The sequence below is a fragment of the Neolamprologus multifasciatus genome, chromosome 13 (genome assembly GCF_963576455.1).
Source record: "Neolamprologus multifasciatus chromosome 13, fNeoMul1.2, whole genome shotgun sequence".
Lineage (NCBI taxonomy): Eukaryota > Metazoa > Chordata > Actinopteri > Cichliformes > Cichlidae > Neolamprologus > Neolamprologus multifasciatus.
This window is the reverse complement of record NC_140451.1, coordinates 26,449,532-26,461,818: the sequence shown is the minus strand read 5'-3', so window position 1 is coordinate 26,461,818 and position 12,287 is coordinate 26,449,532. Positions and strand designations below refer to the sequence as shown.

General features: G+C 40.0%; 1 protein-coding gene across 3 annotated transcripts in view; it reads right to left on the bottom strand.

Moving 5' to 3' along the window:
* slc8a1b (solute carrier family 8 member 1b) overlaps positions 1-12,287 on the bottom strand; it is a 143,032-nt gene that overhangs the window by 117,976 nt on the left and 12,769 nt on the right. For all 3 annotated transcript variants that reach the window (XM_085183422.1, XM_085183423.1, XM_085183424.1), the window contains exons 2-4: positions 10,798-11,720; positions 9,103-9,267; positions 7,589-8,379 (exon numbers count right to left, since the gene is read on the bottom strand). In XM_085183422.1, coding sequence (XP_085039548.1) covers positions 7,589-8,379; positions 9,103-9,267; positions 10,798-11,673 — 1,832 coding nt within the window. In that variant the 5' untranslated portion in view covers positions 11,674-11,720. The remainder of the gene's footprint in view (positions 1-7,588; positions 8,380-9,102; positions 9,268-10,797; positions 11,721-12,287) is intronic.

The window sequence follows — 12,287 nt, the reverse complement described above, 5'->3', positions numbered from 1 at the left end:
ACCTGCCCTCTCTTGTCCTCACCCCTTTCGCTTGCACTCTCTTCTACTTTTTTCTGTTATTCGGTATACAAAAAACACTGAAGAGCCTAATTGTCATACTTGTATATCCCAAACAATCATGCAGTACAAGTGGAAATGGCATATTTCACTCCGGTCCAGTTCCCTCATTATGTTTATGAGTGTCCATCTAAAATGATGTGTGTTTTTCCATGTGAGCAATAGCTTGGCAATGATTTAGAGGTATATACAGTAAACAAAGCAACCGCTTATGGGTTAGCATAATAAGCTTGACAAAGGATTCTGAAACATTGATTGTGCTCTCCTTCATGAGAAAGACTGTGGCAGCCTGCCGGAGATAAAAGCTGATTTTGTGGAAAGTAAGGTGAAAAAATGCCAAGATATGATGTCAGTCTTGAGCCTCTCTCTTCATTTGCTACATGTTTCCTACACTTTTTCCCAATGCTCGTGCCTTCATGTGACTGCAGCTATGATCTTAATCATCCATTAAAGATACTAATCTTTTTAATTAGTCAGTAAGTCATCCAAAATATAAGTCACAGAACTGGAAATCTCAATCATGTTTGTGGTTTTGGTGGAACATTTTTAGTGGAATTATCTGATAATAGCCTGCTGTGTGGTACGGCCTTTCCAATAAAATTTAGCTTTGTTAAGTGTTTTATTAGTCTGCGACATAGCACTATAATTAGCAGAGTCTGCACTGGATATGCACCAGTTTATGCATGTAGCTTGCTAACTAAGTTTGCTAGCTTAACACTGCAATCAGGGTGATTTCCAGCTCCAAAAAAAAACAAATGGGATGACATCAGTAGTGCTAACAATGAGGCAAAATCCAAAGCAAATGTGCAACGATGCTACGGCTACATCCATCCTTTATATACAGTCTCTCATCTAAACACGTGTTAAGCTGTTACCAGAAAATGGCAAGCGAAAAATGATTGAATTTCACACAATAGGACGTGATTTGTTTCAGTCCGTTTACTGCTCCAGTCGTTTAAGCATTAGAAACAAAATCATTTCCAAGCTGAAGTCAAATGCATGTACGGTAAAAGCGCACGCAAGATCACAGGTGTCTCCTACCTTGAGATGTGCGATAACAATGTACTCTGTAACACGAGAACACAGACTTCACACCTCATAAAGTGCACGCTTGTTTGTGTGTCTGTGTTGAATGTGTGTACATGTAAGGAGGAAAAAGATTCAAGCAGATATTGTTTCACACTTTGCTTCATTGTCCAGAGCAACAGAGGAATTTATTAAAACAAATACGAAACACTGCACAGACACCGCACAGGCTCAACCAACGCACACACATACATAGTTTTAATCATCCGTCCTTAAGTGGAAAAACAAGTGCTCTCCCACAACACTTGTTATCTTTCTCTACTAATTAATTCAGAAATGTTCACTAATGGTACTGCTCTGACAGAAGGGTGCAATGTGTATGGGTACATGCATGTGACCTACAAACCCCATCAAGCCTCATTACCACCAGTATTCAAATGTATGCGTGTCCATAAATATGTCTGTTTGTTTATTGGCATGTGCATTTTATAATGATACAATTACATCATGCATGCTGGAGGTTTAGGAACTATGCAAACTGTTAATGAAAAGATGGAGACAGTTTGATTATCTGCAGGTGTTAGCCAAGTGTTTTTTTATTGTGTGGTTCGCATTTAGGATTTTAGTTTTTGCAAACTTGACGAAACATTTAAAATATACATTTTACTGTGACGCAGTTCTCTGAAGCATAGAGAAACAATTCAAGTAAGGGAACAATGAAATCTATATCGATGCTACTGTGAATCTTAGAAGTAAACCTTGATCAAACCGAACCTCGATGACAAGCAAAATGTTAAAAAAAAATCACATTTCTTTACCATCTGAATGTGTTTTTAAAAAGCACACAGGCCTACTCATAAAAACACACAGACACATCCCACATTTCTATAGCTTCTAACCATGCATCTCAAAAGGCCGATCTGTCCTGGTTATTAGAGTGTGAACTCCCAGTCTGCTCATCGTGTGTATGCATGTGTGTGTGAGTGTAGGAGGGAGCCTAATTTGATTCTCAACTACACCATGTTTCTCCACTTGCTGCCTGCTTATTGAAATTGCATAATTGGTATGTATCTATGTGTGCATATATTTGCTCCCTCGCGGGGTCAAAAAGTGACTGATTGCACAGCAAAACAATTGATGTTGTGTTCTGTAGAAGTTTGCTTAGATGTGTAAGTATCCATGTTTTTCCATATTCGCATGTCATTGCGCATATTCACCTGCATGATCTGTTTACTCAACTTTTTGACCTCAGTATGACGGCATGTGAAACGAGGGCTCGCTCTCTTGGAAAACACTGCTACGCTGATTACTAATGAACCACACGTTGATTGTACTTTTTTCCTTTAATTTTTTCTATATAATATCCAACCTGACTGCCCTTTCCATTTTCTAAAAATACTGTTTCAATGACAAGCTTTAGAAAAACTGAATTGCTGGCCCAGTTTGCATTAAGTAGTCTGCCAATTCCATCAGGATCATCTATAATAAAAATAGAGCCACTTAGACCGCTGGAAGGTGCTCTGGATAAAACTGCTCATCATAAGACAGGTGTTATGATACTAGTTTATAATAGCATGTATGCAATACAATAGCAGAGGTAATACAGGCATATACAGAAAAACACATGCAAACTATTTTGTCCAATATTTAGTTTTAAAATTTGGCATTTATGTGCCTTTATTGTAGCTTCTTGTAGATTTCTTGCTACGCAAAACAAACGGCTGTGGGTGGAAGCAGTTCACTTGTTGATCAGATTGTTTGATGAGGGACTTTCATCTGCTTTTTCCCAGTAAAGGTTTTAATGAGGCAGTTGAGCAAAAAAAAAAAAAAAAAAAAAAAAAAAAAAATGAGGCAGTTTTGGATACTAGAAGCATTCTTTCTTTCACTCCACCTGAGCTCACCTTGATGGCTCCGGCTCTTTGCCGTCTGTGTAGACAGACTCCATTCTAAACAATGATGACACCATCCTCACTTTGGCTTGTGTTATCAGTCTTTTTGTGGGGCTACTTGAGGTTAATGTTGTATTAGTTTATATTCTTATGCACACTCCTAAATACATTTCCACTGCAGGTCTGATTTTAGTTACAGATGTAGTAGAAACGCTTACATGGATAAAATCACTGAAGCAAAGAATTTGGCCCAAGGATTTTTGTAATAGAGTTATTTGAGTTACTGGATGAGTTGTTGCAGCCCTGGTAGTAGTACTTTAAATTACTGCCTCCCAAGGAGTTCTTTGACTACATCCCGTTTACACTTGAAAACCTTCATCACTGTATCTTGCAGTACTATTGTTGTGGCAAAATCTGCATAGAGACAGACAAACAAACATCTCCCAAGGGCTCAAAACCATCATTGTGGTAATTCCAGCAACATCTTGTCATGATGACGGATAGACAGACCCACAAAGTGAAAACAATACCAGTGTCAATGTCACAGCTGGTAAATTCAAGCATCTGTATTGGCACATTAAACCACAAGGTGGATAGCAAAGTAGACCCACACAAACACAAATGTGCAGCACTGAGCTGGTAGAGAGGTAATTTGACAGCACTGAGCACTGGATGTGGTGTTGTCTATGTGCTCTTCCTATTGTTCTCTCTCTCTCACACAAACACACACACACACCACAATCCTGTACATTTCCGTCTTTCACAAAACACACTAGGCAAGACCTCGCAAGCTACTCTGGAGACAAATTGCACAGGTCCTCTTTCAGACACAGAGATACAAAGGGTGAAAAAGAAAATTGGAGAAAAAAAAGGCAGGGGCTAGTACGTATAGAAAATTACCACAACTTTAGAGAACTACAACTTTTCTCTTTCTCACTCCCTCCTCCATCCACCCCACTACGCTCCCATCACTGCCTCCATTCACACTAATCTCTCTCCTCACAGTACCACCCCTATCTCTCTCTTTCTACCTCATTCCCTCTCTTCTGTCACAGAAAACAGAATCAGGGTAGAGTCAGCCTCGAGGCAATCATATTTAGATCGGCTATTTTGTAATTTCTTTTTTCTCAGCAAAATCGTTCAATGCTTTTCCCTAAAGGGACATTTCAGGGCCCCAATGGCTTATTTCAGACTTACACTGTGTATTTCTGTGGGAATGCATATTTTCTACAAAATCCCAGCATGGGACAAGTGTTGCAAAATAATTAGGGCCATAAATGGTATGGAGCGGTAAGTTGTCGTTACTATTTGTTACCATATTATTCGTTACATGTATCCGTCCTTAAAGGTTTAGTTCCTTTGCTGTGCTTGCAACAGCATAACCAGTTTCTGGCCATATATCCAGAGCAGCTATTTTTAAACCGCATCACATTAAAGGCGTGAAACTTTATCCAGAAGACAAGGCACAGTGTAGCATCCTCCTTTTTATACGCACCAACTGCTTGACTCCGAGGCTTGGAAAGAGGGACGGTACACTGAAGTATAAAACCACAAAGTTAAAATACTTTAACTAAGATTTATGCATGTGCACAAATTAAGTTACCATGTTGCAGTCATGTGTGTTATTCTTAAATGAAAGCTCAAGTTTTGGTTAAATTACTGTTAAAATTGCAGATATTCTATCGCTCGCCATGACATGAAGTCTTAATTTTTGGTCTCTCTGTTATTACTATTTAAAATGCTTTGGGGTTTCCTTTTGATTTAGCACCTACAGTTTTAACTTATTCATATAAAAAAGTCACCGCAGATGAGTTATAGGCACACTTACTCCCCAAGTGGTTAAAGAACTTGTCTGGGAATCAAACCCCTGATTTCCCAATAGCAAAATGGCTTCTACATAATATAGACAACATTTGTGGCATGTTTAGAATACTTTTCACTTCAGGCACATCTCCTGTAGTCTACAGTCATCACTTAGCAACTCAGTCTTCCCCTAAAGAAACACACATATACACACAAGCATACACACACACACAGAGTAACCATGATAGCCAGATGTATAGTCCATCATTTGATTTGGACAAAGTATTATTAAAACCCACTTATTCCTGGCTGTAAGCGCTATAAGCTGTGGAAACTATTCTGTCTGCCACAGGCTAAAAAAGCAAGTCCTGCAGACATCTGCTTCAAATCTGACCTAAAACAGTAGAGGCTGACACAGAAAGAGTTTAAGACTACTGTTACTAAGACAGCGTCTCTCCTATTCATTCATTATGGCAGCACACTTTGTTTAATGTCATTACAACTCTTCTTCCATCTCTCATACAAACTGAACATTTCCAAACAAGCACTGTAAGCAAACCTTTGGTTTCCAAGGCAAACTACAGTAACCAATAACTGAAGCCAGCCAGCTAAAAGAGCACAGTGCTTTCCATCTCTTTCCGCACTGCTAAACAAAGTCAAGTACAGTTTATTCCTGTAGTTCAATATCAGCTTTAAAATCTCATTTACTTATTATGAGACCACACCAGCAGCAGTTCGCAGTCGTGCTCATGCTCTCTGTGAAGATAAAGAACCCCCTCCACAGCCAGAAAAGCTAAGATAAACAGTATGGGCAAAGACTCACTAACTAAACACTCTTAGCATCTGATTTATAGGTCAGAAATCCATTTTATAAGGAAGCAGTACAGTTGATTTGGTGAAATCATTTCATCAGTATACTCAGTATCAGTTACTTCAGCCTCATTCCAGTTGCTATACTGGGATCGATTGAGTGGTCAATGAAACAGTGATGGTGTGGATATTTAAATGACAGTTGTTATACAGCCGGTAACATGTGATGATAATTAGGGATGATCACAGCTCCCATAAATAAACATAAAGGGTAACAAGGTAAACTGCTGAAGTATGTTACAGGGTATATATCTCGCTAAAGGCACAAGCCCAACAGCCTTACAGAACACATTAATGCCAAGAAATGATAATTCGCAAGAGTATTTCACCTTACTGTGAGAAATACACAATACAGAGCTCCTATTAAAGAACCAACAGACATTCAGTTTTACATGTATACAGCTACAGGAGTGCATGTGTGTAGGCACTTTAGCAACACTGAATGACTGCATTATAACAAAGCACGTGTGACCATTAAAGACATGAGATTCAAGTCAATCACAGTTACAAGGAGAACAAATGTATATAAAACTATAGTCCAGAGCAAAACTAATATGGCCACCAAAACTGGCCAAGAACCACCGCGTCAATGTGTAAATGAAGTCTGAACAACATAATGATACAATGAGCTTGATATTTACTGCTAACAAGGTTAAAACAGCTATTAGGAGACTAACATACAAGGCTACAGTCTAAGTACAATACCATTTACCTGTATCAGCTGTACAGTTGTACAGTTGTACTGTCAATATCTGAGTCAGTCTTTGAGTCAGCATGTCATCTAATGTTTTGGCAAAAAAAAAAATATTTATGATGGTTGGTAATGAAAGGACTTCAGTTTTGGAAAAAAAAATGTACACAAGAATCACGCAAGAATAGAAGACTGTGGAATTATCTTCAGTTTCAAAGCAAATTGACCAGTATTATACAAACATTAGACTGGCAGCTGGAGCTAATTTGCCACACTTGGTGTCGGTCAGGTATGATGACTACAGCAGCTGGCTGTGAGCAAAATCAACAGTGTGGTAAAAGTCCTCTTCAAATGTGGTCAATTAGCCATCACAAACCTCACCGTGAGTCACCATCAGATTTTAAGCATTGGGTTGAGAAGAGCTTTAAAGTGTGCCGCTCTTATTTCACAGCAGGGATCTTTAAATGGAGCTCCAGTGGAGTGCCCTTTTCAACTAAGAAAGATGACAAATAAACTTCAAGCTGGCTTCGTGAGTGGTTTGTTCTGGGATGTTCTCACACATTATTAAGCCACCTAAAAGGGCAACTGTTGTTGTTTTTTTTTTATCTTTTGTGTATCTAAATTAAGTTGACTAGATAGATGTCCTTCCTTAGCATTTCTCCAGCTCCCTGCTGTCTGTTGAGTTCTTGTACCTTTTCCAGAGTCTAGGTCCTCTTTGTTTTCCACTGCATGACTTACTCAAAGAAAGCTCAATGCATCTCGTTCAAATTCAGCGCTATGACATTCGAATTACTTGAAATTCAAATAACCGACCACCCAACAAATAATTTACTTTCCCAACTTCTAGTCAAACTACACTACACAGTGCAAAAATCAATAAACTCTACAGAAGACTAACATCGCAGCACGGCAGAGACCAAGGCAGAGGTCTGAACAGTCTGATGAAAATAAGAGAAGAGAATAAGTAAGGCAAAGTAGGAAACAGAGACAAGGCAAAAAGCATAAAGGGGGTGGGGCAAGTTGATTTTGTTGTGTGCTGAGAGAGCAGTCCACCTTACCGCTCATCCCAACCACCACATCGCACTGACACCATCGCCTTTTCACTTCATCACCAATAACATTTGCAACATTACACTGACAAAATGCATAATAAACAATTACGAAAAATATGAGGATAATGACAGTGAAGCTGATCATTATCTACATGAAAACCAGTTAATGATTTTAAGAGAGACTGATCAAAGTTACTCACAATATCTCATCGTTTTGAAATTCCAGGACGCCGTGAGAGTCTTCAAAGTCTTCTCCACCACCTCGCGCTGTTCCTTCCAACGTCTTGTATGGCAGCATGACCACGCCACGAGCCCCTGAGGTTCTCAGCACCTTCACCTCCATGGTGCCAACGCTCTCGCTGACATGGCATACGGGCTCCTCAAACGTAAAGATGCCGGCATGATCGTCGTCAAAGATGGTAACGGTTGCTGAGGATGGCATGCCGAGACAGGCCACTGAGTCAACGTGATTAGCTGACTCGCCCTCCTCAGGTTCCTCGCCTTCTGATGTCAACACTTTGACATTGGAAAGGTGAATCAAGAAGTTTTCATCCTCCTCAAAGATGTCATCATCAATGATCCCCACACGGACCTCCTTCATCGTCTCGCCAGGCTTGAAAACCACTACACCCTCGGTGAACTCGTAGTCCGAGCCAGCGTTGGCTGTGCCATCTTCTGTCCGGTACTCCACAGAAACCGTCTTGCCCAGGTCGCCGCCACGCCGCACCACATTCACTGCCACTGTGCCACAGTTCTCAAGACACTGGTAAGAACCGGGCTCAAAAAGGATTTTGGAGACAGGATCGTTTTCGCCAGTTTCTGAGCGAACCTCGTGCATGCTCACAGCCTTTCGTGCTTGATCAGCAGCATGTTTTTTCAGGATGTTGCCAGCACCTGTCATCAGTCGGGTGGCCTGGCATCGATAGAAAGCACGGCTCTTCTGCTGCTGGCTCAGGACTTGGTAGTTGGCAAGCTCAATAAGTTGCTCCACCTGGTAAGAGAAAATAGAAAAAGCCACAAAGAGTGCAACATCATGCATTAATAGTAGATTTCCTGGGGGTATAAATCCCGACTCCCAGACTGCTGAAACAGTATCCTATTTTATGTTTTTAAAAGCTGTGTGTCACTGAACCAATGTGGTGGAGTTTCATCAAGCTCGGATGGATAAATAAGATCTAACTACATGTCACATCAATGACTACTGAACAAGAAACTGTCAAATAGCAGTAAAGTTATAATGAGTCAAACACTTACAGTAAGTCAAGCACAGTCTGGGGGAAAAAAACAGATGTAAATTACATGCCAAGCCAACCACTTAGTTCTCTTTCGCAAAACCCTTTTTCTTGTAGAAGGACAAAAAAATGTTATTTGAAAATGTTTCCAGAATTCAGAAATTTCGTCTTTGTGTAAATAGTAAGTCTGCAGCATTTTTTTTTGTGAGAGAACAAATGAAAATACTGCATATTTTATTTGGAAATGTCTTTGGTTTCCTATTATTTTCTATATTCACCAATACATAAGTGTGAAATTCACTTGTAAATATATATAAATGCCTGAATTTATTAAGAATTTATCTAATATTCTGCAACAGACTGGTGATCTGACCCTGTAAAAATGAAAGCAAACAGCAGTAGTTCTATATATTGCAGATTACCTTTGGTCTTGTGCAACTAGAGCAGCAATAGCAAGACATATTTCTGGCTTTGTTACAAACCTCTTTGTCAGGATGTTTCTGTTTGAGCTCCTTCAGGATCTTGGCCATATCTCTCCGTGTTTCCTCCTCATCCAAGTCTTTCTCATCTATATCTAAGCCCAGTGGACCATCAAGGAAGTCAACACCATGAGAGTTCAGCATCTTTCCATCCATCTCAATGTCCACCTTAAATCAGAAGCAATAGAAGGACGGAAGGAAGAAGTAATCAGTACACCTCATTTAAGATTTTGTCAATATATCAATTCTTTAGGCACTCTTCTGTAATCCCAAAGGTCAAGTGAGAACTGCATGTATGTGATGAGAACACAACAACAAGCATGAAATCAAATAGTGAGTGTTTGTGTGAATCCAGTCATGTGCACATGTTGGTGTCCAATAACACCCCTCAATCAAAGCAAAGAAGGGTGCTACTAGACACTGGTCAGTGAGGGTTTTATCTGTCAGTATTTCAAAGCTCAGTTCTCACTGTTTTATTCTTAAAACTATTTGTCTTTGTCAGCCAAATTTAGGTCAAGAACTGTCTGTTTCTGCTTGAAACTTTTGCTTACACATTTCCAAAGGTTTACTTTACATGTAACCATGGTAAGCTAGCAGTACCAGATCCCAAAGGATGGGTAGGTAATATATTAGTCATCAATATTTGGATGTCACTTTATTTTGTAGCTGTCAGAATAAAGAAGTATTCTGTTTTTCACTGACATTGCATTTTTCATAGAGAATCATTTCATTGATGAAACGTCCTTCGTCTCTTTAAACGGGAAGGCAATAAATACTCATTTTTTCCCTCAGGAACATATTTGAATTTAATTTAGTGATTTTTTTTTCAGAAGATGAAATGAAAGTGTTCTTCATATACTTACGGAGCACTGATTCTGTATAATGCCATCAAGCAATAACAACATGGGCAATTTTCAAATGCAGAAGAAGAGACAACCAGGCTTCAAATTAACTGTAGCAAATAAACACAACCTACTCCACAGTACTGAAGATTTAATTAGATGTGTGTCATGCACTTCATCTTCACATGTGTCATCAGATAATAGTCAAAACGAGAAATTAACAGCTGACAATACTTAAGAAGGTATTTGTGCGTGTTTCATAACAACAGTTTAGCATGGCAAAATGTCATTCTGTAATACAGATTTGAGGTACACATTACTCATGAACACTCTTCACGCACTCGTTATCTTTTCCACCATGTGTTTGGATGAGGACAGCTTAATTATGTTTTTACTAGCTGACTCTTCTCACAGATATGTCGGATATGCTTTCTGTTAAGATTTTTATACGACACTAAGGAAGGCATTTTTTCTTCTGCAAAAGTAAGACATTGGTGAGATATGGGAATAAGAAACTGCTACAACAACAAAGTCTAACAGGGCAAATCAAGCAATTTAAGGAGGTTCCAAGAAGGAAAGGTCAGGCACATTAAAACTAATTTATTTGAACTGGAGATAAGAAAACTGTTCATTGTCCTGTCCTCACTCTTGTGTTCATTGCAAAAAACTGTACATGGCAAAGAATAGTAGGTAGTAAGGTGTTTCTTACCCTTTCTGACATTTTATTTAGTGCATTCCCCAGATTTCAGTAATTGACTAGTTAAATGCAATAAACAGTTATATGATTTATACAAAAAATGTCTGTGGAAAATGAACCATGGTGATAACGGCTGTGGCAACATTGACAGCATCATACCTTGGAAGGAAGTGGACGATCACCCTCGGTCTCAATGATCATGCCACGCTGCTTGCCAGTGCGGTAGCGCTTGTACACATACTTGTAAAACAGCAGGCGGCGATCGGCTATCCAGGCGAACACCACACAAATGGGGAAGAAGAGGAAAGTGAGCAGCCCCTCCCACACTTGCACAACGCCAGGTGAGATCACTGACAGAATCAGGTAGAGCCAAATGTAGGCAAAAATACTCCAGGTGGCCGTGACAAAGAACACACGGAGGTGCTTGACCTTCCTCGTCTCGCCATCAGGAACGACATACACACAAAGCCCGATGATGACAAACATGTTGAACGCTGCAGAACCCACAATAGTGGAGGGTCCCAGTGTGCCAGCCTCAAACCCATGACCAATAATTTCTATAATGGACAGGAGGATTTCAGGTGCTGAAGAGCCCAAAGCCATAAGGGTAAGGTTGGAGACCGTTTCATTCCAGATCCGGACAGTAGTGGTGGATGTTTCTCCATTGGGTTTCTTAATGGTGATCTCCTTTTCCTGTGATGTTATAACCTCTATTGATGCCATAAAGCGGTCTGCGATGATGGACACACCCAGGAACATGTAGACCAAAGCCACAAAGTAAACAGTTGCACGAGCGACCTTGTCTCCAAATGATGGGTTTTGGGGCTCCCAAATAGGCAGAATCACCCCATGTGAACACTGCTCAGGTTTACTGCATTCAGTTTTATTGGTGGACACAGCTGAAACAGAGCCACCCAGGCTTGCTTCAGGGGGTGCCCCAGCCAACGAGGTATGGAGATTGAGGAAGAGGATCACCGTAACAACTGTTAACCTCATGGTCGGGGGCAGATGGGAGGAGTGATCCCGACGGGCCATGTTGGTGTCAAGACCAGTACTCTGAGGTGTTAATGAGGATGTTGAGCCTTCAGAGAGAAAACAACAGGAGAAAATACAAAGTATTATTAGAAATAAGACAAATGAATGTTGTTGAAAACAGGAACCAGTGGGGAATTCTAACATTTAAATCTCCTTTAACATGCTTTTTATAATGTAGTGATTTTCACTGGAAGATATTTGTTTACTTCAATTTACTTACACTAAATGATGCTGCCTGCAAGGTGCCAACATTATGAAATATTATGATAGAATGTTGTACAAGAGCACGTCAGCATTGATACAGTACATGATAAGTTGGGAGGTGTGTGACTAAAACCAAATAGCTCAGTTCACATGAATGCATTAGGACCTTGTAAACACAACACCACAGAGATTAGCAGACATGTTTCAGTTCAGATGTTTGCATAGTTGTTTAAGGACACCAAGTTTGAATAATCACACCAAAGATAAACTTGAGCTCCTGGGCTGAGCACTTTGGCTTTTCAGGGAGCAGCTTCTGAAACTTCCCTGCAGCGGTCCTGTAGCAATAATACTCTGCTCTACCTAATATAACACTGGTGGCAGTGGCCTTTATGAAAACAGTCTACTTGTGA